Source organism: Anabas testudineus, chromosome 17 (genome assembly GCF_900324465.2).
Source record: "Anabas testudineus chromosome 17, fAnaTes1.2, whole genome shotgun sequence".
NCBI classification, from domain to species: Eukaryota; Metazoa; Chordata; class Actinopteri; order Anabantiformes; family Anabantidae; genus Anabas; species Anabas testudineus.
Genome location: NC_046626.1, coordinates 14,711,686 through 14,738,128, shown reverse-complemented (window position 1 = coordinate 14,738,128; position 26,443 = coordinate 14,711,686). Strand labels below are relative to the sequence as shown.

General features: G+C 38.5%; 1 protein-coding gene across 1 annotated transcript; it reads left to right on the top strand.

Annotated features, from left to right (window-relative positions):
- Window positions 1-12,048: 12,048 nt before the first annotated feature.
- Window positions 12,049-20,810, top strand: kiss1ra (KISS1 receptor a). Its single transcript, XM_026374017.1, has 5 exons — window positions 12,049-12,295; window positions 14,476-14,600; window positions 19,704-19,839; window positions 19,931-20,169; window positions 20,430-20,810. Exons 1-5 carry the CDS (start codon window positions 12,049-12,051, stop codon window positions 20,808-20,810), a joined length of 1,128 nt encoding a protein of 375 aa, XP_026229802.1.
- The last annotated feature ends 5,633 nt before the right edge of the window (window positions 20,811-26,443 follow it).

Below are 26,443 nucleotides of genomic sequence, written 5' to 3'. Positions count from 1 at the left end.
GATGATGAATGAATTAGTTTAGGAGAAAGCACGCTATGTTCCCATGCTTTTTTTTTAGATGTCTCCTCCATGTTTCATACACACACACACACGCACACACACACATAGATACAAATGTTAAGACACAGGGTTAATAAAATAGGCAAGACAAAGATCATAATGTTCTATTCAAAGCCATCAAGTCCCATTAACAAAGCTCCACCGAGTGTGTCCACATGAACGCTAACAGAAAAGTCGAGTGATGAGCCAGGAGATGAATAAAAACATGACTGTCATGGGTTTTCATTATTTCTTCTCCGTCCTCTTTACATGTAGTGAGAGATTTGTGTTTGGGATACAAGACGCATCACAGCACCGGCCATAAATTAGGCTCTAATCAGGATGTAAGCTTTCATACAAACTGTTCTGCTCGCTTCTGTGTATGTAATCATCAGTCACTGACATCAGAGAGTCTATAATTCTGTCTGTGGATGCTACAGATGCTGCTCCCCTTTGCAAAACAAATAACACAAATCAACTATCTTTAGAAAAGTACACTGAGTCTCAATAATAGGCCAAAAAAAATGTGTTGTTCTATTAGATACTGGCTTATCATCTGTGCTCACGTAAGCGTATCGTTATATTAAAAAGAATCCTTCTGTTCAACTCAGGCTGTTTTTTTTCCTAGTAACACTGATGAAAACAGTGAAAATTGTACATATATTTAAAAATAAATTGTATTCGTAAACCTTGCAGAAGACAAGTTGAAGTAATTTTGTGACTGAGCCAAGACAAAGTAAAAACAAAAACAACGCGTGTGCCCATTCAGTTAATCTACTCATCCATCAGTTCGGCTTGTTGATTGACTATTGCTCATATTGAGGGTGAATGATCGAGTGATATGAGTTGATGTTGTTGTATGATGTTTCAAGACATGTTTACATAAATCAACGAAGCTGGACCGGAGTTTCTGGCACAACTTCATCTTCAAGTTAGTGAAGGGAAATAAAGAGGAAATGAAAAAAGGGGTGGAAACTGCAACATGCAGTAGGAATGTGAACACACACACACACACACACACACACACACACACACACACACACACACACACACACACACACACACACACACACACACACTGAATTACCTGAAAGAATAAGCTTTATAAGCGTTTTTTGAATTCAAGATTTAAAAAACTGTATTAATCCCAGAGGGAAATTGTTTCGCCTTGTTACGGAAACACAAATTACAAATTACAGTTAAATCAATAAATAACACACTACATAAGATGACATGGGGAAACCACAAGGGCTGACAAAAACAAGCAAAACAGAAATAATAACATTCAAAAGAGGATTCGTAACTTTATTAGGACAAAATAAAATACTACAGGAAGAAAGTAAATTGTGTTTTCTAATGGTGGAAAAGCTAATTTCTGAAACAAGCTCATCTAATCTGGATTCTCAAATGTTGATTTCTCGGTACAGTTCAGAAAATAAACACCTGAACATCGTAGGAGTGCTGGAGCCAATCCCAGCTATCACTGGTCGAGAGGCAGGGTACAACCTGGACATGTCACCTGCCTACAACAGGGCTGACATGTAGAGCTAGACAAACATTCACTATCTCACTTATGGGAAAGTTAGAGTCACCAACTAACCGTACCTGCATATGTCTGGACAGTGGTTAGGAAACTAGAGATCCTGGCAAGAAACCAGACACAGGGAGAACATACAAAAGCTGCCAGAAAGGCCGGGCTGATCTGTGGCTTTAAACCTTGGTCCTTCTTGCTGTGAGGTGATAGTGTTAACCACTACACCACTGTGCCTGAACCTAAACAATGTACTGTATAAAGTTTACCATAAATTAATGTAGATCATTTATTGCCATATTCATATTTTATGGAAGGAATTATCCTTTTAAAATTTCAAAAGTGTTATGAAGGACCTTTTTGAGAGGATGAAAGCAACATAAGGGTCAAAAAAACATAAAACCTTTAAACTAAATATAAAAAAAATGCATTTTAGAACCCATCTGTTATCGCCTGTTGCTACATCGTGAATTATTTAAGACCTTCGTCACTTCAGTTCATTGCTAACTTCAGCCAATGCACAGTGAAGGACTGTGGCTGTACTTTTGAAAAATTATAACCTGTATATATCATTTGATTATATAATTCAGCACCAGCCCACAATACAATAATGGCCTACAGTGTATAATTTATAAATCCTTCCCAACGCATTGATAGTTTGTAGTAATTGAGTATGTCTCAGCTTGTATATATGTTCCCTTAACATATCATTTACCTGAGTGCTTGTGTTTTGGAGCAGCAGTCAAAAACCAAGCAACCAAACTGTATTGATCTGTCTGCAATGAGCAGCTTAACAATTGATGGTGCTGTTTTTTTTCCAATCAATTACAAATAGGAAATGCGATGTATCTGTGTAAACTCACTTTTTGCTTCTAAAACGCTTTCGTTATTGTAGTTCTGCCTATTATCATAGTAAAAATTAGTTTTACTATTATGTCCCTGACATTATCTCACTGTTCCATTAACTCTTGTCTAGTGCACTGACACCTTTACCCTGACATCAACTACTAAACACAATGGCAGTCATATTTTAGAAAGTAAATCTGCTCCACAGTAAGTGCTGCCAAGAGAGATATGACTGCGGGCATACATTTAAAAAGACCTAAAGCAAATGGAGGATTTTCTTGATTGAGAGCACAATTTGAGCCTTTTCACCACATAATTAAAGATAAAAGGACAAAAGCCTCAATTACATCTGACAAGAAATTGACTTGGCACAATCTATTGTGTGCATTCGCTGTGCGTTGAGCCGCTGCTTTCAGCAGACAGTGATGGCGTGAAGCACCGTCACAAGCCATCAGTCCCGATTGACTTAAATAGCCTTGATGAGCTAAAGTCATGCTTAAAGCTTCCAGTGACTGATGAGGGAGAGAAACACTGCTGTGATCACGAGGCGTTCACTGCCGTAACGTTTCGAGCTTCTGTAAAACGGTGTTCTGGACTCAGACATGCACGGACAGTCATCTGCTGTAAGAGATTCAGATCAGCATCATTGCAATATACAGTATAATAAGTTGTTACATGCATATTTCAGCAAGTGACCATGTGGGGATTAAAAGCCTTCCATTAGTTGTGTTAAGTGGACGGTGCAAACATTACAGGACATTAATGCTGTTTAAGTGGCAATTATCATAATCATAGGAAGTCCTTTCTTCATGACACAGTGAGCCGATGGAGCCAAGTCACGAACTCTTCCTTGAGCTGTCTAATAAAGTGATCAAGGGCAGTTCTGGTGCATAGTATTTTCTCTCCAAGCCTTTGAATTAGAAAAGATTAATTTATACACAAGAGAAAAAAAAATATTGATGGAATTTGTTTTCCAAAGTTAAAAGTTAAAAGGAACAGTTGAGGCTGTAGTACACTACATAAAAAAGACACGGAAAAGACCATGTTCATGATTTCTGAGTAAAATAAGTACATTGTTTAAGTTAAGGAACCTTCATCTTCATTGTTATAATGATATCTGCACGGTTCAGGTTAAAGTAAGTAGAAAACAAAACAGAAGCAGGACATGAATAGGTCTTTCATGTTAGGCTCCGATGTCACCGCACCACCCAAGAGCAATGCAGCAAGACTGGAAGGGTGAAACATTTAATAATCTTCAGATAAATTTTTAAAAACACTTCTGAAGACACTCTGCATGCACGGCTCCATCCCTGACAGTTCACTGAAAATTTTATTTTAGACAGATTTCCCAAAGGCCTGTTTTAACAGCAAGTAAAAACCTGTTTCATTGTTCACATAGGCACCACTGATTGGTTGATTAAGGCAGACATGAATTGTGCACCTGTCCTATAAGGTATTTCAGTAACATTTACATTTGAATGTCAGTGAATCATTTAAGTGTAGTGCTGACAGGAGCAGAAATAAAATACAGGAAATGTAGACAGCTTTGACGTAGTTGAACTTTGAAGCAGCTGAGAGCTATGAGTTGTAGCAGCTGGATTGTCTAAGTTAAAATCCTTGACTTGCTTGCCGGCGTACAAAGGATAAAATATCTTACAAGGTTCTGACTGAGAAAACTGCAAACAGGTTATATTTAGACTCTTCTGAACAATGTTTCATTTATAATTGGTTAAATTCTCAGTCAGGAGGTGATTGCATTATCTTAAACCTTATGATTTTAAAATGATGAATGATTATTCAGACAAGTGGCTCATTTAACTGCTGAAGGATAAACCAATGTAAAAATGTTTGTGATCTCTCTGTTTTTTTTTTTTTTTAATATTTTCTTCAAGGAAAAAACAGTCAACTCATCTAACATCTTTAAAAATTTGACTAAAGCACTGCATGAGAGCGCACACAAAGCATTATGGAGACATTATGTGCTTTCAGCCTGAAACAAACAGGAGCATGTAAATTGGAAAAATAGGTGCTGGTACATTGATTCGTGCTTTTTATTTTAAATCTGGCGACTGAGCTTTTACAAAACAAACCAGGCTTTGTCTGCTTTGAATTCAGTTCTTACCCCTGGTATGAACAATGCAGCCTCCAGCTTATCTGCTCACTGACATGTCAGATAAATGTTTTGTACAAATATACAGTAGGGTGATAACAATCAGTGGCTACTGGTTTCCTGTTCATAATTTGCATGTGGTATAACACGCAGCATCTAATCAACAGGATGTAATGTTTGCCTTTGGTGTGTCGTGCTGCTATCTATAATTCTTATACTTTGTTTTTTGGAGTGCTAATACTATATGAATACATAAAAGCAGAGCACTCCATACACACATTTACAAGTCAACCTCAACTTGTATACATATACAATAATAAAACTATCCATTGAAATTATGTGACTATAAACCATTGTTGAATTACTGTACATCAACAGCTGGTGTGAAAACAAAAACTACACTAGCTGGAGCAATTTTTGCAGAAAGCAATGATAATTACGTCCACTTCTCCATTAAATCCTGAGAAAAATATACGACTTTTAAGCTACTACAACTAGAAACAAGGTTAATGAGAGCATGTGAGTGAATCCAAACAGTGAAGTTCTGGGTCATTAAAAGCAGAATAATGAGCTAAAAGTGGAAAAGTTTTCCCATGGAGACTGCAAAGCAGCAGCATGACATGTAGACACCACTAAATATATTAATGAGTGCACGTATAACAAATTACACAACTTGTAAAACTAACACATTGAGATTTTACATTGGGTTAACAAGACCAAAAGCCTGCACATGCTTTCATGTATTTAAACATTTACCATGCATGCCACATCTATCATGTACTCATTGATATATTCCTACTGAGACGTGAGGAGCTCATGCTTTGCACTCCATTTTGAATCAGAAGCAGTACTTTGGGAACAATCTAAAAGACCATCATGAATGCACACGCATGCAACACTTCACACAGTGCGAGCACTTTGAATTTCCCTGCATGGTATAGAGTCTTTCGATTTCCTCTGCTTCGTGTGTGGGGTTGTGTTTATGTGTGAGCATCCAAATGTTTGTTCATCAATTTAATTGACAGGAACAATGTATATAGATTACATTTCTAAAAATATCCCAGAGCTTCCTGACAGGCTAATTTTCATGTGTAGTCAAATAAAGATTGTAGCTATGTCTGATACACATTAAAAAATGCTTTGTAGAAGACAAATCTGCTGTTTACCGCTGTGTAGATTGTGTACGGTGGGTTTGTGGCAGTGTTTTCACTGTACACAGCTGCCTGCTGAGACTAGAAATGAAGATGATGACAGTTGCCACAGTGTGGGCCACAATCATACAGTCACTGAAAGAGCTCTGTAGAACTGAGACAAGCTGCAGGAAGCTTGGTGACACCAGGAATTGAACCACCAACCCTGGGGTTTGGAGATAACTGCTCTAACAACTGAACCACAGTCACCACTTCAGGTAACACCACTGATTACAAGTGAACCCTGCATTATTAGTGTTACGATCCATTTCTAATACAAGAATAGTCATTAGTGCAGCTTTAATGAAAGCCCTATCAATAGTTGGTAATTTGGTTAATTTGATTGCTTGTTATTTCTTTCAGCTTGACAGTAAACAAATCACTGAATCAGAGTTTAACAACACAGAACAACTAAAAGCCAAATGTAAATACATTCGGAGTCATTAACTCAGACTGGCAACATGTGCTGGCAAAAAAAATGATTATCTTATGTATTTTTCTTTACTCGTGAGGCCAACAAGTTTCAGCTGTTTTTCTTCTCCCATACCAACCCCCACCTCTGTAAGCATCAACTACAGGTTGGTCACTTCTCTTCCGTGCAACTTCCCCTCTCATCTGTCTTCCTCTCCTCAGTCTCCCTTCACCTCTCCGAACCCTTCCCCTTCTCTCTACTCTGTTATTCTCTGTCTGTCCCATTCTCCCCCCGTCTCTGTTTACTCATTCCGTTTCTATTTCTTCTTCTGAGACTTGTATTGATCGATCCTAAAGTTCAGGTCTTCGGTCCTCAGAATGCAAAATGGTGTCTGTGTTGTCTTACCATGGAGCTCAGAGCCTCCACGGCCAACTACAAATCAAAGTGATCAGTCTGGTTTAGACTCATGTCATAAGTTCAAATGCTGAGCTGGGGAGGTTTTGTACAGTGTTGTGTATTGTCCACTATGTCCTGGCTTATACTGGATTATTATTGCAAATTCTGCAAATGATGATTGAAATAAATAAAATCAAAAAGGAGAATGATGAGTATGACGTTTTAAAGGTAGAGTAAGTCTATCTTGTCAGTACTTTGGGCTGAGCAAAGTATGCAATGGTGTTACTGACTATTTGCTTTATCAGTTTTTATCCACAGGAGTAGACTATAAAAGAAACACTCCTCCTCTGATTGATTATAACCAAAAGAAACAACACAAAAAGTTTATGTTTTTTCAACTTTATCCTCCCACCCTGACCTCCTCCCATGGACGACTCTGACACTACCGTGTCACTTGAGTTTGGGGAATACTGTATTTGTACTTGACTAATGTCTGATGTGACTTTTTTTCTTTGCCATTTCGCGTTAATTTAATATATATCGATGTTGGTATCTGTATCTTGCTAATATTAAAAACACTGTATATTACTCTGGTTGATTGATCAGTCTGCCTTGATTGTTCAGTACTTCTTTTATAAAAGTGGTAAACAGTGTGAAGATTTGTCATGTCAGACTGTTGCAGTGATATTCGATGTGAATCCTTAACAAAATGTAGAAAATATTAGAATTTGAGGATATATCTAGTTCTTACTACCTGAACTTCTTGGATGCCACACACCTAGTCATTAACTTTATCATCATAAACACTTGGTCTTTAGTACAAATTGTCCTCTGTTATGTTCTCATCACGCTCTTTTGTCTTTCTGATTGGACTGAATTTTCTACGGTGTAGTCATTACTTCTTCCTGTTTTTCTTAATTTTTTCTCATGAGTTTGATAGCTAATTAAGCCTTTTATATAAATCCACCTTTAAAAGCAGCATTTTCTCATTTTTTCCCATCATATTTTCAGCAAAACATCTGACCACTTCTTCAGACCTGTAACTTAGCTACTGAGATGTGCTCAAAACCTAGTTTGTCAGCTGATTCTACAATTGTGCTTTGGTTGTGAAACAGCCAGAGTTTTGAAGCTGTGATTACGTTTTTACATTATAACACTTAAGAGGAAATGCTTAAAAATATGTCCTCCATTGTCACACAGTAAGTGATTACTAGTGAACAGTTGTTGAACGGTATACAAAACACCCACCTAATCTTACAAGAGGCTCCACTTCACCCATGATTTTCTGGTCTCATTATCACCACAGCAGATAACTGCCACTTTAACATGATTGCTTTTGTTTTCCTATGAAAACATCCAGCTTGAAACAAACTGTTTTGTTTGAGTGATGCAAATGGAAAAAATAATAATTTTAAACATCTGCGTAGCAAACAAAGTAGGTTATCAACTATTTTTTAAATGTGCAGAGCTGAAGTGAGCCTTTTCTCTTTATAGCTGTTTTGTTTTTTGGGGTTTTTTGTGTCCATTTCGTTCCCCTTGGTGTTTTCTTTGTGGTTGTTTTGCATTTCTTTTTAGTAGCCTTTAATCTATTGGTTGTGAAATTACATGGCGTTTGTCATACAATTGTGTGAGAAGTGATAAATATGTGTAACCCGCCTACACAATAAATAGCTGATATCACTTAAATCCATCATTTCACCAGATGAAGCTGCACAACTTTGATGAAAAGTCAGAAGCTGTGAACTTGTGTCCTACTGTTAGCCCACAAAAATCAACTACTGTTTCCCACTGTGTGAAGCAGCAGAAAATTTTTCATAAGACAAGATCATAGCAACATTATTCTGGTCTCTCTCAGTGTGTCACCTGCAGCGAGATGTTTGCTGAAGGATCTTTGCAGCCTTGCAGGGTTATGTAGAATCTGTAGAGCACTCTGTGAAATACGGTACATAATGTAAATGTTCAGAATTTAATTTACCAGCAAGCACTGTTAATATTCACAGTTGAAGGCTGAAAAACAGTCTTGTATATTTTTTCATTACCTTCCAAATTCCTCAAAACAAAATTAACAGCTATTTTAATCTTCCTACAACCACACTCCCGAACTTCTTTTATTTGTGAGCTGTTCCCTTGATAAAAGGTAAGCCTCTTTTGAACATTTAAGGCATGAACATTCAAAGCAAGATGAGTCCTTCTGAGATGGTGGAGCAGCAAGTAAGAGGTGAGAAGATGACAGACACACAGTTAAGGTTTATAAAATATTCAACTAGCAGGAGCATCCAAAAGTGTAGTTGTGTTTCACCATGTTGTGTCAAGCATTGCCAGAGAATCGTCAGTCTGTTTAAAAAGAATATTTCTCAATGCAAGATGTCAAAGGTTTTAGGCCTTTCACCATCCACAGTACATATTATTGCGAACAGACTCAGAGACATTGGGGAAATCTCTTTGTGTAAAGGCCACTGTCATGCTGCTGTGATGAATGTAGCCACATGGGTTCAGGAGTACTTTGGAAAACTCTCGTCACTTAACACAGTGCAGTGGCCTGAGTTCATGTGAAAAAGACCGAAAGGCAGTTGAAATAAGTTCTGTGGTTAGAAAAGTTTATAATTCAGCCCTTTCTGAGGAATAGACAGACTTTGGGTTCTTTATGACAAAGATAAAGATGCATGCAAAGACCAGGGTGTTATCAGCGAAAGGTGTGAAAGCCAGCATCTGTGATGGCACAGGGGTGCATCAATGCCCACTGCATGGGTTACTTATATGTGTGCAGAGGCCTGTATTGAGATTTTAGACACATACATGCTGCAAACAAGGTGATATCTTTGCTGGGGAAGTCAGTGAATATTTCAAAAGGCTCATGCAACACATGCTACAACAGAGTGACTTTCCAGATGCAGAGTGCTTGACTGTCCTACCTTCATTGCAGACCTGTCTCCTTCTAAACTATTACAGAATAGTATTTTGTTAGTAGTTCTGGAGCCTTTCTTATGAAATGATGTTATTTGGGTGGAGAAGAGTGGATAGATTTCTAGTCCCAGGCTAGTGTTAGCTTTGAAGAGGTGTAAAAAGCTGTTGTAAGCCAGCTAAACCACCTTCTGACTTAGAGCTTCTTCTCGTGGTTTAGAAGAAGCTCATTTTAGAGCCTCTGGAGATGTAAGACCTGAAGTTGCTGTCAAGCAAGGCTGCCAGTTTCTGCTGAGACTGACCTCTACCAACACAGTGAGGGAACGCTGACTGTCTATGTCCATCATCAGTTGTGAAGCTTCCTGCCTGAAGGTGCATTAAAAATTCACTAGATGGACACGCAGATGTGTGACGACTCCTATTTTCTTCCCTCTATGCAGCTGGAAAGTTGGCATGTGTGTCTTTCCATTCCCCCACTTAGGTTTCAGCATGCTGCAGTTCTGCCAAGCCCATGGTCATGTCTCTTGTCTTGGCTTGAGGCAGCAGCACTTGCATCTGGCAGTACATGCTGGCCTGGTACTGTGTACGCAGACATGTAAATAGTATGTCTGCACTGGACAGGAGCCCTGCTTGTATGCATATTGGTTTTTACTTTAGAGACCTCATTCATTTCATTCGTTTTGTTTGGGTTGACATATGCTGTATATCACAGTGCTTGCCATACAGCCAAGATCTACTGTATTTTTTATTAATCTAATGAAATCTGTGATGTTTTCTCCCATTAAATTTGTACATTGAACTGTTAAATAAGGGGCTGATTGCTGGAAGTTCATCTTTATATTTATTTATTTATTTATTTGGTACTCCCAGGTATTTCCACGTGAGCATTATACCTGCATGTGGTTTAATTATTCCTCATGCTCAGTACTTTTAGAGCAGTGACAGCCTTTAAAATATTAATAATATAACTAACAACTATATGTTGTGTTAATATGGTGTGACATTCATTTGTTATCTGCCCCCATTTTTAGCTTACATGCCCTGTGAGGTGTGTCTTCACCCTAAACAACCTTAAATACAAATTCTTAAGAAACAGCACAGCATATGAGACAATCTGATGCTTTATTGCTACATATTGGGATTTATGGATTGGAAAATAACTTTTATTGCACCAAATGTATCAAAAAGCTTTACGGGTTTCACCTGAGATTTAACCTGACAGCTGTTATTTCTCATCTGCGCTTCTCCTGTGTGGAGGTATTTTTATTAGCTACAGGGGTTAAGTTGTTGAAATTCCCCGTCGACCAGATTGAGAAGAGAGACGGAGAAAGGGATTTTTTGCAAAATATTACAAAAAGATAGATTGAGGGATGATGTTGCTAGGAGACCCTGACATCAGCAATTTATCCCATAATCATGCAGTAGCCCACATGCATTCAGACTTACTGTGTGTGTGTGTGCGTGTGTGTACACCGCCTCTCCCCCACTGCGTCTGTGTGTCCTTGCTCATGCTCGTACTATAAACCCGGCAGCATCCCCTTCACTGTGCTCTCTGCTCGAGTGGAGCCAAGGCTGTTTCCGCTGAAAGATAAATCAAATCAGCTCAGCTGTGCTTAGAGAACGAACAACGGATGATGCTCGGGGTTTTTCTATTTTAAAGAAGGCATTTCGGCAGGCATACTTTTTTCAAGGTTATAGAGCAAATATCGACTCCTACACAAGCTTGTGTCTTCTTTGACTCAAGTTGCTCCTCTTCCCCCCACAAGCAAAATTCCTGAATGGAAGATTAAGAAATGAAGGGCAGAGAAGCTTGAAGCTCACTACGGAGAGTAACGGTTCGATGGTGGAACAAAGAGGGGTGAAAAGGAACTCTAGGAAAGGAAGCAGCTACTACAATGGATTGTTTACCCTTTGGCATTTGATGACTGAGCGCACAGAAGACATCTATCTACATCTCAGCACACACTCAGCTCCTTGTGAACAAATCCCCAGCACTGCCTGGAGGCTTATTTCTCTCTTAAGTGTGAAACACGGCATGCTTTAAAGGTCTGAGAGCAGATGTGGTGGCATCAGAGGGGGCAGTTTTCATCCAACCCGAACTGAAGAAAAGAAGCATTTCCCCACTCTACTGAGCTTTTTATTTTTTACATGAACGCATGTTACGCTCCTGCTTTGGGCGGCATTTAAGTGAGCACCATGGTGCAACTTCAGAGATCTTTTCCCCGTCTTGTTTGTTTCCTATTTTATTCTGTCTCCGTCATCCTTTCGCATTTTCATCCACGTTGTTAACAGATTTCGTTCGCTCCTCCTTCCCAAATTCAGTTTTTCCTCATGCATACTCACCTCTGTCACCTACTGTCCGTTGTTATTTCTTCACCCTTCACTTCTGCACTTTCCTCTACTTTACTCACATGCATCTGTCTTTCCTGTTTTTGAGTTTTCCCCTATATTTTCCTTGCTTCTTTTTTTTTTTTCAAACTGTCTTCTCTCCTCCTCTTAGCCTAAAGGCAGACAGGACTCATACTGCACATTCCCTCTCCTAATTGCCATCACTCACTCTGTGTCAGTCACCCAGTCTCCTCAGCAGTCATTCTCTCACTATTATCCCTCCTATTCTTTCACAATGTACTCCTCTGAGGAGCTGTGGAACTCCACTGAGCAGCTCTGGATAAACGGCTCTGAAGCAAACTTCTCTCGACGTGTGGACGATGAGGAGGAGGGAGGAGATCAGCATCCTTTCCTCACAGATGCCTGGCTGGTCCCCCTCTTCTTCTCCCTCATCATGCTTGTCGGACTGGTCGGCAATTCCCTGGTTATTTATGTCATTTCTAAACACAGGCAGATGAGGACGGCAACCAACTTCTACATAGGTGAATATGAAGAGTAAAAACAAACATATGTATTTATGTTAGTATTTCTGATTTCTGTCTCCAGGGTATTCTCTGTGAGCGAAGATGTATAGAGCCTCAGGTGTGTAATTATTAAGATTTAACTGATTTAACTGATCTCATTTTTCTAGACCTGGGCACCTAAGCAAAACAAAAAAAGAGAAAAAACTGTTAAAAAAATTACATGATAAAGGCTGTTTTATATATAATTTACAGGTTTTAATATGTGTTTTTTGTTTTGTTTGTGCTCATTTTCCAAGGTTGAGCTAATCTGTGAATCAGCTCCAGGTATGGATGATTTTACTCTAAAAGATACTGGACAGCCAAAACTAATACAAACTGCTGCACATTTTCAGTCCAAGAGGCTGTTTTTGTTATGTTTTTCTTTTGATCAGTGTGCAGAGATAGGAGATGACCTTTGAGCAAATTTCTAGAAAACGTAAAAATGAAGATGTGATTCATGCATGTTTGGTGCTGCTAATTTTCCAGTCACCAGCCAGAAGAAGAAGCTGGAACCCTGACATTAAAAGAGCAACTGTCAAACCTAAAATCAAGGACTTAAAGCAAGCAGATTTTATCTGACTCCTCTGGTATTCAGTGCACACACACACACACGTAACCTGGGTGATTGATTTTTGTCACTGGGCTCAATTCAATGTCTGATTGAGATGTGACGTCACCGATCAAAATGCAAAGGTGATTCATTACATTATGTGTGTTCACAGAACACAAACAACACATAGGCCTGAAATGAAAAACAAAACAAAACAAACAAACAAACAAAATCATGTCACATAGATACATATGAAAATGAGCCTGTGCAATTCCGTGATTTGCTGTAGAAACCATTTGTGAATGTGTTTGCACAGTGCTCTGTAGAAGTGACAAGAATTTGATCTTGGAGAACAATAACACTCCAGGCCACAGCTCTGAACCATTTTAATATTCAACAGTGTTAGAGTAGAGCCTACACCATATGCCCACCCCATTCCACTTAATGGCCTATCTTCTGTAATGTGATTAGATCAGCTCGTAAAACAAATAGGAAACTGTGTGTGGTGGTTCAGTCAGGATGACAGACTAAGGGGAGAAAATCGAAAACCAGGTCAGACTTTCAAAGTTATTACAACAACATCTGATGCGCTATCTAAACATGTATTTGTGCTTTTTATGTGCATTTATTTGAACATATTGGGTAGGTAATGCAAATTCAAATGAAACATGTTTTTTGGCTGTGTACGTGGGGGTACTGTTTGTCCTATTGTCAGTCAATCAACAGTCGCACCCACCGTTTTTCAACAAGTAAACACAAACAGATTCTGTCTCATAATACTTAATGTCAGCTGCACCAGATTTGCATTATCTATGAATAAGGTTGACAGAGATGTCAGAACTGTAAGGATAAAATCCTGAGGTGCACACAAAAACAGCAAGATGAATGAATGCAGTGTCAACACAGCTGAACATTATTACCTTCAGACAGGTAATATTTAGTTTGGAGAAACAGCACTGGATCGCAGTAGCTGGTGCAGTCATTGCTTGTTCTAATGCCATCTCCAGATGGATGATGATACTGTGGATGGAGCACAGTCACAGATTTGCAACTACATGAGGATTATGATACCAGCTCATTATCAGCTCACTGAATTCATTAAAATATCGAAATGTTTAACAAATCTGCACATCTATAGTGGACAAGAATTGGATTTCTGGATGTGTTTGAAATGTGTAATCTCAGTTCAGTGTCATTGCGAGTCAGCAGTTTTGGATACTTGATAATTTGTCAGCACTTTTCTTGATTAATGGACCGATCAAATAAAATACCTCATTGATGCCTAAACACATTAAATAAGCTGGAACCCCCCTCAAAAAGACTTCAATTACTAACAGGCTATCAAAATAAATGTTTGTCAGTTAACTAGTGGACTGTTTTATTATTTCAGGTTTAGTGTGGTGTCACTAATCCTGCAGTATACTTCCTAGTGATGATCATCCTCCCTGCTTATCACTAGGAAGGGTAGAGGGGCTGTGGTTAAATGTGTTTCTATTGATTACGTGTTTTTTCTTTTTTGTCTAGAATCATTCAAGGATTACTGAGATATTTATCTGACACAACCTCAGCATCCATCTGATATGCTGTATGTTGTTTTCTCTCCGTGCAGCGAACCTGGCTGCCACTGACATCATCTTTTTGGTGTGCTGCGTCCCCTTCACTGCCACCCTCTATCCTCTCCCTGGATGGATCTTTGGCAATTTTATGTGCAAATTTGTTGCCTTTCTGCAGCAGGTAAAACGTGGCTCATGCCGTCCTCTCTTTGTCAAATCTTATCGATCCTAATTAAATTCTTCAGTAGCTCAAAAACGTGCTTTCACATACACAGTGTTTTCATCCCATTCTAGTGAAAAAAGACATTAATTTAACATTTTAGATTTGCTCTTAAATTGAGCAGTAATTATTATGATTCAATAAATTTGCTCACAGCAATGACATTTAGAGTTTTTGGTACAATCAAATGCCCTTCCACTAGAGCGCTCTGATAACTGAGTTGGCTGTCATAGAAAAACCCATCTTTTAAAAATTCCTTACAATAAAAGAAAAGGTTTCATTCCAAACAAGCCATTGCTGTTTTTTTTTTAAATAAAATTCCAATTTCCTAAAAAAATAAGATATCATACAATATGAAAGCAGTTTAAATTCACAGCTTGAAAAGACTTTCTGGAGAAGCCCTAAATGTGCGAGTACCACTTACAAAAGAAAAGAAAGAAAAATGGCAGCAATTGTTTCCTGATAATAGTATGTTCTTAAAGGATGTAGCAGAACTTATTATATAGAAAGAAATAATATCCTTGCATATAACACCAACTGTTGCAAGCGTGACGCAGCACCAAGCTTAAAGGGAGCAGACACTGTACTCTACTGGTTCCCAACCTTTCAGTTGCTGTTGTGTGTGATAATATAACAAAAGACATATTGTATTTCCATCTTAGAGTTCCCTGGACCAGACAATAGATCCTTAAAGCACAGAAATAATCTGTCTCTGTGTGCTTTACTGTTTTGGTCATTTGGGGGCAGCACAACAACCTGCAAGCAAAATTGCATTCATTTACAGTCGTGTTCCTGTCCACAGTGCAAATGTGAGTCCAGTACTCACTCTTTCATTAGTACTGTTTTTAGCCCACAAACTCTAAAGGGATATGCAGTATCTGTCTCTTTCGTTGCTGCAGTAGATATTCAGCTCTGTTCGCCAGCTAACTTTGTGTGCTTGCTGTTCGTTGCTGGGAAGGTTCAGTAGGTTTATTTTAGCTTTTTCTAGTGAAAACAAGTGGCTGCACTGTCTAGAAACTGAACCAAAACAGTAAAGCTGTGAGTCATGAATTAAAGATGCTTAAATCGCACTGTAGCTGCAGGCTTACCATTTTGTGTAACTCGTCATTAAACAATCATAGTATCCACATACATCAAAAACAGTACACGTATCAGCTATTAATCCAAAACTATTGATGATTGTATCTTTAATTAAAACCCAATTTGCAGCTTATGCTACAGGTAACTGTGTTGTTTTTTTCCTGCCTCCCCTTTGCTTCTTTTTTTAAAATTGATTCTGAATAAAGGTGCAACTGAGTATCTGGCTCTGCAGCAGCTAAATGCTCCACTATGATCTCTTTATCTGCCTGCTGTGTGGTGCTGAGTGTACAGTGGGTTGATCAGAGCTTATTCAGCAACTCTCTGTGCCTGGAAACAGGGCTGATGAGAGCAGTTGGAGCTGAGGGGAACTTTAGGGGTAGGGGGATAACAGGATTGCAGAATGTCAATGGTCAAATGAGGTAAAAGCTTTACAAAAAGGCAGGTAGCAGACATTTTCTTGCCACCAGCACATGTTGGCAATGTAAAAACACACCCTTCCACCTTTCTTCTGCACTCTTAACATTATTACAAGTCCAAAGTTTCTTTTCCCTTCCACAAATGCCACATAAAGGTTGCAACCAGTTGACTCCATGCAGCTTATTCCAAGAGGAAAGTCATTTAAGATATCCTTAAGTGCACAGCAAGGGACAGTAAGTAGGTGTGAACCTCAGATCTTAACAGGTAATAGTAGTCTGCCACATCGTAATTGCACTTAGCCACTCAACTAATGACTACTCTGAAAAGATGCAATCTGCAATCAGACACAAATAGTTTAGAAAAGCTAAACTGTCCCTTAGAGTCTAGAAGAAACACAGGGTTGCCACTTCTCCTGTTTGGTTAATAAACAACTACTCAGATTCAAGTGATGCAAAATGTAAACCACCACTGTCCCCCCCAAAAGAACCAAAGACATCATTTTCCTTTAGAAAACCGAGCTTGACTAAAATATGCTGGAAATGTAATTATTGTTCTATTTTGTTTGGGGATCAGCTTAAAAGTGGAGCTTATTCATTATGTAGCCAGAAGGGAGAAGGAGGAGAGAATCTGTCAGGGCTGCAAAAAAAAGACATTTGAATGCAGAATGACAAGATGTACATGACTAATTTGAGCATAAAAGAATAAGATGTCAGTGTGAGAAGCAGGCAGGCAGAGTGGCTAAAAGCATTTTTAATTGAAAACACAGATGAGATTTATTTATTCATACGAACATGGGGACGGAGTCTGAATGTTTGCTTTTGGAAAAAGAAGAGGAAAAAAGTGGTTGTCTATGATGTAGCTTTGTCTTCCTGTTTTGCTCAACCAGTATTTCTGCCATGTTATCATCTAACCCTGCATTCATTTTAAATCTCTTTAATCACTATGAATGGACCTGTGATACTTTATTATTAAGGCTAATTACAATTATAATGATACAGCAGAACCAACTTCTCCAATATTTTTCAACTTTTTTTTTACAGAAATACGAACTATTAATTCGGGGATTGTTTCCAAAGCCCAGTGAAAACAATTAAAGTTATCGGCAGTTGAACTGAACCTCAAACGTTGCCTGTTGCCTTTAAATCCATCTTCCTTCTCTATTAAAGCATCATAACGTGAAGAGTTATACCACTACTGCTACTTCACATACAACCTCATTCTACCACAGCAGAGAACTGTTTGATCGACAGTAAAGACACGACTATTACTTCGAGAGTTGCCAGCAAAACTGTTTTCTTTCAAAGCCAATTTATTCAACACCTTCTCCTCTTACAAACCTCGTGCAGTATTATCACAGATATGTGATAACACCTTTCACTTTGATCACATCTAAAAGGTTTAAAAAAGGAGGATGGGGAATATTCTCCCTGACACCTTGTGAAAAATGATGAATGATTTATAATTAGTTCCCACTGCTCTCATTTTTGACCACTGGCATTACCTATCACTGTGCAGGGTGATCAAGGGTCTTGATTCCAAACCCAAACAATAATTACGACTTTAAAATTGTGAATTTCTCTAGGTTGTGTTTTAAACTAAAGCAGCACTAAACGGCAATAAGTCATTTAATCAATACTATACAATGTAATGGAAATTCTTGTTCAGAGAAACATTTCAGCATCTTCCAGCTCACTAGTTATTAGTGGTTTTTATACCCACCCCTTTACTGTTTTTGGTTCATTCTCAGGTTCACGCGTATAGCAGTATCATTTTAAAAATCTATAATAATAAAATTATATATAATGTGAAAGAGGAACACACAGAGAATTAGCACCTCACGCTGCAGTTACCCTGAGCTGTGACATCTCTCAGGTCTTTTTTTTTTTTTCGGACACTAAATATTAGTTACAAACTAAACTGGAGTGAGCAGCATAAAGTGGAGAATTTGGCAGCTAAAAAGATATTTAATAAATCCACCTTTTGTAAAGCTTAAATCTTCCATCACTTTGCCATTGACTACACTGCTCACCTTATGATCTAAATATATTCTCTTTGTAGAGTCTGATTCAATTTCCTTTGAATAGACATAATGCAATAAAGATAATGCAGTAGTGTTGTCCTAATGCATCAGGCATCTTCAAAATTGCAGGATTATGATACTCACTTCTTCAGTGGCCTCAACACTGACCTCACTGTGACACTCTTCTGTGCCTCTCATCATATCCTTTGAAACCTTGATGTGATGCTCCAACCCTCTGGAGGGTAATGGGTGCTGGCTTCACAGTCGCAGATAAGAGAGAAAGAAGCAGCTACATAGACAAAAGAGAGACTAAATTAGATCCTATTTGGAAAAGAGCATACAAAGAACTTCTGACCCCTCATTTCTCATCCTGCTGCACATATTTCAAAGCAATATGGATTTGTTGACCTACATATAACACAGTTCGGCCCTTAGAGGTTCATGTGTTTGAAGTGAGAAAATTGGCATTTTTTATGATGAGGATAAAAAGAACTATGAGGCTAGTTTTGCGTAATGCCCTGCTCCACTGAAAATGAATGTACAGACGAGAGAGTGAGAGGAAAGCATCAATAGGGACTATTTAGTCAGAGTGGGTTTTACCTAGAACATTTATTCAATATCAAGAATATTTTGAATTTTATTTTGAAAAGTCTGAGTGAGTCTATCTCTGAAATTACACCTGAGCATTCCTACTGTGACATGAATTCTCCATTTGCCCTCAAATTAACATTCTTCTGATGTGCAAGAGTTTAATTGAATCACGTATCATTGAACCCTATTAAAAATTAAATTGAATGGTTTGTTCATATGCTAATTAAACTACTTATCGCAAATGCAGCCTCCTCTTGGCGTCCTGTTCCTCTGGATGTGTCCTTTCTCGCTCTGTGTCTCGCTTTTTCCACACACTCTTCAGCTTAAAAGAAGGAGCTCATTAGCTTAAAATGTCTCAGTGAAGTTGGGAAATGCGTCTGGAATAAAGCAGGTTTCTTAAGGACAAAAAAGCATCTTGAACTTCGCCTTTGCCTCTTAATAAGGGGCGCTTAATCGTAAGGCTGGATGCACAGGACACCACTAACAAGATGCTGGGAGACTTCTGTTGCACTGTTTTTAGAAGATCTCAAAAGTTTGTAATGGGCTCTCTGGGAACACAACTGGTTGCATCAGTTTTCTCATGTGCTTTTTCAAACTGTGTAGTTCTTTTCAGCTCATAGTGGAAAACAACACCTCTGCATGGTGGATGATGAACATTAACGCTAACGTCCAAACCTGGATGGATGGAAAACTCAAAATTACCAATTATCTTATTATTAAAAAACTCTTCAGCATAATGTGAGAATGTCTGTACGTCAGCTGAAACTCTGTAGAAGTGAGGTGATGCAAATGTCATATATTTGTGGTGGTTCATTATTTTAGGCATATTAGATTTGTTAATACTCTTGACTTAAATAAAGATCAGATCACATTTTATAAGAGATCAATGCAGAAAACCATCCAAAAAGGTTCACAAACCTTTTCTTGCCACTGTATGTTTCTGTGTCTTTTCATAGGTGACGGTCCAAGCCACCTGTATCACTCTGACTGCTATGAGTGGGGACCGCTGCTATGTCACAGTCTACCCTCTGAAATCTCTTCGCCATCGCACCCCGAGAGTAGCCATGATTGTCAGCATCTGCATTTGGATCGGTCTGTTCTGATGATAATAACTAACCATCTGTATAGAATTTGGATAACTAGTATGCACAATTTCAACTAACACAATCCTTGTCCTGCTCAGGCTCTTTCATCTTATCAACCCCGATTTTAATGTACCAACGCATAGAGGAGGGTTACTGGTATGGCCCGAGGCAATACTGCATGGAGAGATTCCCCTCTAAAACACATGAGAGGGCTTTCATCCTCTATCAGTTTATCGCTGCCTACCTGCTGCCTGTCCTCACGATCTCCTTCTGCTACACTCTCATGGTGAAGAGGGTGGGCCAGCCCACTGTAGAACCCGTAGACAACAACTATCAGGTATGAACAAAGTTTTGTGTGCTTAATTGTATTTATAGCTCTCGTCATTCCATGTCTTATATGTTTGTTTCTTTGAAAATGTGCTTTAATGCAGCTCTAATCAATTCTCTTCAACAACAATCAAAGTGTTTTATATTCACAAAATGAATATGAACTAAACTAACAGATGAGAATGATGTTACAAAGCCAGCTGCTTTCCATAGCTTAGACAGTTGTTTGTGTTGTAAAAATATGCTTCTTTCTGCTCATCTGCTCCTCAGGTCAACCTCCTGTCTGAGAGAACTATAAGTATCAGGAGTAAAGTCTCTAAGATGGTGGTGGTGATTGTTCTGCTCTTCGCCATCTGTTGGGGTCCCATCCAGATCTTTGTCCTTTTCCAATCGTTCTATCCAAACTACCGGCCAAACTACGCCACATATAAGATCAAAACTTGGGCCAACTGCATGTCTTATGCCAACTCCTCAGTCAACCCCATCGTTTATGGTTTCATGGGAGCCAACTTCCAAAAGTCCTTCAGGAAGACTTTCCCCTTCCTGTTCAAGCACAAGGTCAGGGACAGCAGCATGGCTTCAAGGACTGCCAACGCTGAGATCAAGTTTGTTGCTGCAGAGGAAGGCAACAATAATATTGGAGTAAATTGATTGTGATTATGAAAAACATGAAGAGTGAAGTTATTGTTTGTATTCTGACATGATAAATAGCAGCAATGGGTTAAGATATTTTTTATTTATGGTAATTAATACCGCTAATTAACAAACTGATGTGGGGAAACATAAACACTAACAGTACAATATACTACCTGTTCTACTGCCAAGGCCAGGCAGTGTTGGCAAAACATGTCATGCATCGAGCTGCCAAATACCTTGGCCAAATAACAGGGGGCAGTCAGACATTTTGTCCTGAAAGCTGCAGACTGGAGCCCTAATCCCTGGACGAGTCTGGAGCTTTGGTCTATAAACTATCCAGTATTTGGACTGCTGTTGACCAAAAGACATTATGTGAACACTGAATGTACATTTCAGACAGACATTCATTCATATCCATGTGGCTTTCATTAGCTCTTATTACTGAAGAGAAAGAAAAGAATTCAATTACAGGCACTTTCAGTATCTGTCCCTCTGGGACAATGCTAATACCAATACTATACCGTTTTCTAAAAAAGTAGTATTGACATTTTGGAAATGCACTTATTCACTTTTTTGCAGGGACTTTAGTTAATATGGGGCAAATGGATGTGGATGGAAAGTGCTAGCTGAGTTTATCAGACAGTTGTTTAATTAAACCTCTGAGCCTCAATCATTAACATAGCTTGTTGGTTTAATCTGGCTGCTGAACTGAGATAGAAAACATAAATTAGTGAACTTCAGAGGTGCTGGCACACTTTGAGTTTTATTCAGCCATCTTGATTTATGCAGTCATATACTTCTCTAGTCATTAACATACTAATCTTTCCCATATCCACCATCAGTCCCCTAAGATGTGAAATACAGACATCTCAGAGTTCTTTTGATCATCTCCTCTGGCTCATATTTCTCAACGTGTCAAAGTGCTATATAAAAATTTGTGTGTCTGGATTCTTGTGGTGCGAATCTGAAAGCTGGAGCCCCTCTTCTTTTGATTCTCATCTCTCAACCCTGAACACCAGAACATAATGCAGCAAATATCAGCGATATGTGTTTGCATGGAAGTTGCTGTCAAAGAAAATTTCCATCCCCAGTCTTGGCAGTCTAGTTTGGTTTTGTAAACATATTTCGGAGCTCAGGGTAACACACTATTAAATTATTATTATAATAGTACCAGTTTTGCTTTTCTCTTTGGTAAGACTCCAACAAAACAAGGCCAACATTCAGTTCAATGGGAGTTTCCTGCTGCCAAATGTGATGAGTGGGAGCTGGCTGAAGCCAGGGTTACAACCGGTGAAGCAGAGAAAGCGTTTGCCTTTCTTTTGTGTCAGATACACAAACATTCACACCTGTCTTAAGACATGTGTACACATAGCTACTCACGACTATAGCAACGTGCATGCACATACACATCCCCGCACATGCAGTTTCACCCAATGCATCCAGGTGTTGCTTTGCAGAGCGAGCTGTCACATCTTCTCCAAGAAACACCTTTGTGAAACACCCTTTTATGATGTTGTCAGATGGATTGAATTCCAGATGGCTGAGTTGACCCGTATGGCCTGTGCCCTGTTTGCACAGTGAACTTGTCTGCTGTCGTTAATAATTCTGCACAGCTACTACGAGCGCTTCACTTGATGCAATCCATTTCTGCCCATCTCACACAGAGACATTTAAAATTAGAACTCCAATTATGGCCCATAGAAAATGTGCAGGTCTCATTTGAATTGTAGCTTCTGTTATCAGGGCTCCTTTTGTTGAACATCAAATGTCTTGAAAGGAAAACCTGAGTGCCTTAGGCTGTTATAATTAGCCCTACGTAGGTGACAAAAAGGTACTAAGGGGTTGTCATTAACTAAAATAACATTTGGACACATGTTGCAAAAGTGGTTAAACCTTTAGCCGTGGCCACCTTAACGAAACTATCTAGCATCCTAATTCAGTAGGAAGTAATTCATTTTCACCTATAATTATAGTTTTATAAAAAGGCAGGCAACAAAAGTAAATGTCGCTCAGTGTCATCAGCAAGTCAGCATTAAATACATGGCATTGCATGAGGAGTATTAAAAAGCCATTTATTTTTATGAGTGCTTCTGTAAGACGGGCTAAAAAGAATGCTAATGACTAATGCTAATATTTATTGCCTTGTAATGTCTGCTAATTGTGCTCCATTTTTCCACATTGAGCAATGTCCTGTGCATTCATCAGGACCAAATTTATTAATCATATGTATGTTTCTGCTTTATCTTTATCTTGCAGCTACATTTCTTCTGACATTGTGATTCTGTTACTGTACATGTCTGATGGTTGTTTAACAGTACGTTCAGTTAAGTTTCAGCCTTGAACAATAAAACAGAGCGACCTATACATGGGTGGACAGGCCGTCACAAATTAAGATTAGCAAAGTGGCCATGCAGTGCTGGTCTGATAATGTATCAGGTTTACATGGAATCGTGTGTGCAGCTGTGTTTTACTTATATCTTTCGAGCAAAGGTAGTGAGGAAATGGGCCAATTTAAAGTCAATGTGACTGTGTAAGTGTTAATCATGCATTAGCCTGCACATACTGATGTATCTACTGTAGAGTGCCTGCAGAACTTCATATTTGATGAAGGGATCATCTGCAAATAATGTTTTTCTTTCTTGTTAGCCATTAAAAAATAACTGTCTGCCTGCTTTCTGTTTTATTTTATAATTAAATTAATTAATGGATTCTATTAATAATAAAAACAATAGTCTTCAATAGAACTGTTGGAATAATCCAGGAGAAATTAATAAATTATGGTACTTCAGCGCAAGTCATTAGCTAATTGTAACTTAAACGGACAATCAGAATAGTAAAGACTGTGACCAATGCATTTTCGAAATGTGTATATGAAGACAAACAGGCAACTTTAATTAAATAAAAGAAGTGAATATATAAAGACAACAAGATACGAAACAGCACAAGATGTAACAGTACAGCATACAGTAATTTTACAAGATTTGGAACCAGATAATTATTGTGACTGTATAAAATGTGACACTATAAATAAGACATTGACATTATGATTCAATGAAAGAGAAGTAGGACTTTAGGTTATGGTTCTTGCACTTCTTCCAATATATGTAATAACAATTTCCTAAAATAAGCACTTATCATAGAAACGTCCTTTATTTCAATAATGGCAGATCAATAGAGTGACTTGTTGGTAATTGTAGCATCCAAGCATGTAGGCCAGAGGATGCAGTATGTTAAGACACTGGTCAAAACTTCACAGTCGGAATAAGGTGGTAATAGGCATAGATTGAGTGCCGCACAGGCACAGGACCAGAGATCCAAGAGGTCATGGGGCATCCGAGCCTGTCCCTCTGCACATCATCATCTTAAATGCTTAATTAAACATTTAAAATGACCACACAGAGACATTAAATTACCCAAAAGAGACAGAAAATTGCTAAAAAGAGAAGAAAATTACAAAAAAACAACAACTCAGAAATGACGCAGTGGCTCTATTTATAGTTGCTTTCTCTGTTATAGTCTGGGGGTCATGAAGCATCTGTCTGTGCCCAGGGACCCATTTTCTCATAATCTATCCATGGGGATATGGAGGAGGTGGGTTGTGTAACTCTCTGTCTGAAAGGCAGAATGACAGAAGCAAAGTGATATTTAAAGAGTGATCTCAGCAAACAGATGGAGTAACATGAGGAGAAGAAGAAGTTATTGGCTAGATGTGGTGATCACAAAAAATGACTTAGTGGATTTAGTAGGAATTCCCAATGGAGATTGATAGCGAAAGAGCTTCTTTCCTAAACTTTAATTAAAGCTTCAGTAATACAGTTATTTGCTAAAAGTGTATACTGATACTGATATAAAAGTGTTTGATTACATACCAGAATTATTTTTGTAGAGCTGAATTTATAAACAAATGTGTTCAAACACAGAATTATTATACTGCATGTACACATTATTATTTTAGGGATTAAATTATTAAAAAAGTAGTATATACCAGAATATTCTAGTATATTGTCACACAGTTAATGTCAAATGCTAGTTTTACCTGCTATTTAATTTTGCTTTTTACTCATTCTGATGCTAATGTATACTTACAGTATCATTACTGCTACCTCGTCAATAGCTCCTACACTCTCACTCTGCCTTCTTTTATTAGAAAACCACATTAGCATGCAAAAGGTGGCAGTATGCTTTAATTAACATGCTTGTCAGACAGTCTGAATTCCCATCAATGCACACATTTCTGAATTTTTAGAAGCTGGAGGACTGGCCAGCTGTGTGGAGGTGTGGAGGAGACATTTCACAGGGTTAGATTTGAACTTCTCTCTCTGGCCCATGTAAACAAGTGTGTGCACATGGTCCTCTGACCCTAACCTGACAAGCCCTTTGGTTGAGGTATAATGACACCTTAACATGCAAAAACTAAAATGGTGAACATACCAAACATTAACTAATAAACCTACTGAACATCAACCTTTTAATTGCAGAAATGTCAGCGTGCTGACAGCAGCATTCCCCTGAAACACAAGTCTCACAGGGTGGCTATTGCAGTCTCTTATCATGTTACAAACAAGTAACAGCACAACTAAGAGGAAAAGAAGGGATTTAATCCAATGAAAAATACGTCATCAAGCACACAACCAGATTAGGTGGAACTGCTGCTGTTCAAAACACTAAATTGGTGTGAATTTCCTCGTCACAGAAGTACCATTTGATCACCAAGAGTCTGAAAAATGGACAGTTAGTGCTCTTTTAAAGTATCATGGGCATCTGCACATGATAGATCAGCCCTAGTACCTAATGGAATACTTGACAAAAGAACAGTCCCAGTAATGATTTTTAGGTGCAACCAAAAACATAAAAAATGTGGCAACATCTGTGACTCACCGTTCCTGCCCACACTGTGTACCATTGTTGTTGGTGATGATGACCTTAGTAACAATAACGAGTCTAAATTCCATTGTTGTCCATTTGGCATTGAGTTCAATGTAGCGCTGGAGAAAACACGTACCGTATGGGCGGTGTTTATATAATATAGTGCCAGGTTGAATTAAAGAAAGGCTGCAGGAAACAGCAAGTACACAGAATGTGGGAGGCTTAGTTCAATATAAAGGTTTAAGCCAGTAACACAGAAGGCCACAGGGTACTTGTGTATACTTGTTGCACTCTACCATGACGCATTACTTAACGTCAGCCATTTTGTTCTGAATTAAACAAAGTCTCAACATGGAGGCATCAGCCAAAGTCTGTCTCAATCTGTTCACACCAACTGTGGAATCATGCAACTGTCTTGATGCCGTGCATGCAGTAAAACTGAATTGAAGTCCTAAGAAGAAAAGTAAGCAGCATTTCAATTCCTCTGTCAAGCTGTTTCTTTCGTTCTTACTTCCATCAATTGTTGCACGTACAAACAAATGCACCGCCATGAATGCCTTTCAGCAGAGACTGTCCAAATATGTGTGCAGTCCATTTGAATGGTTCTTGCTTCTAAGAGTTGTTTTATCTCCTGGACTGCTATTATGAACAGACCTGAGTAATAAAACATCGTAGAGGGCTTTAACATATATGTTGATGATGCCACTGTGAATAAATGAATTAGAGGAAACGTTGTGGTTGTGACCTTGTTGTGAGGGACACTCTTGCACCTGCTTTAGAAA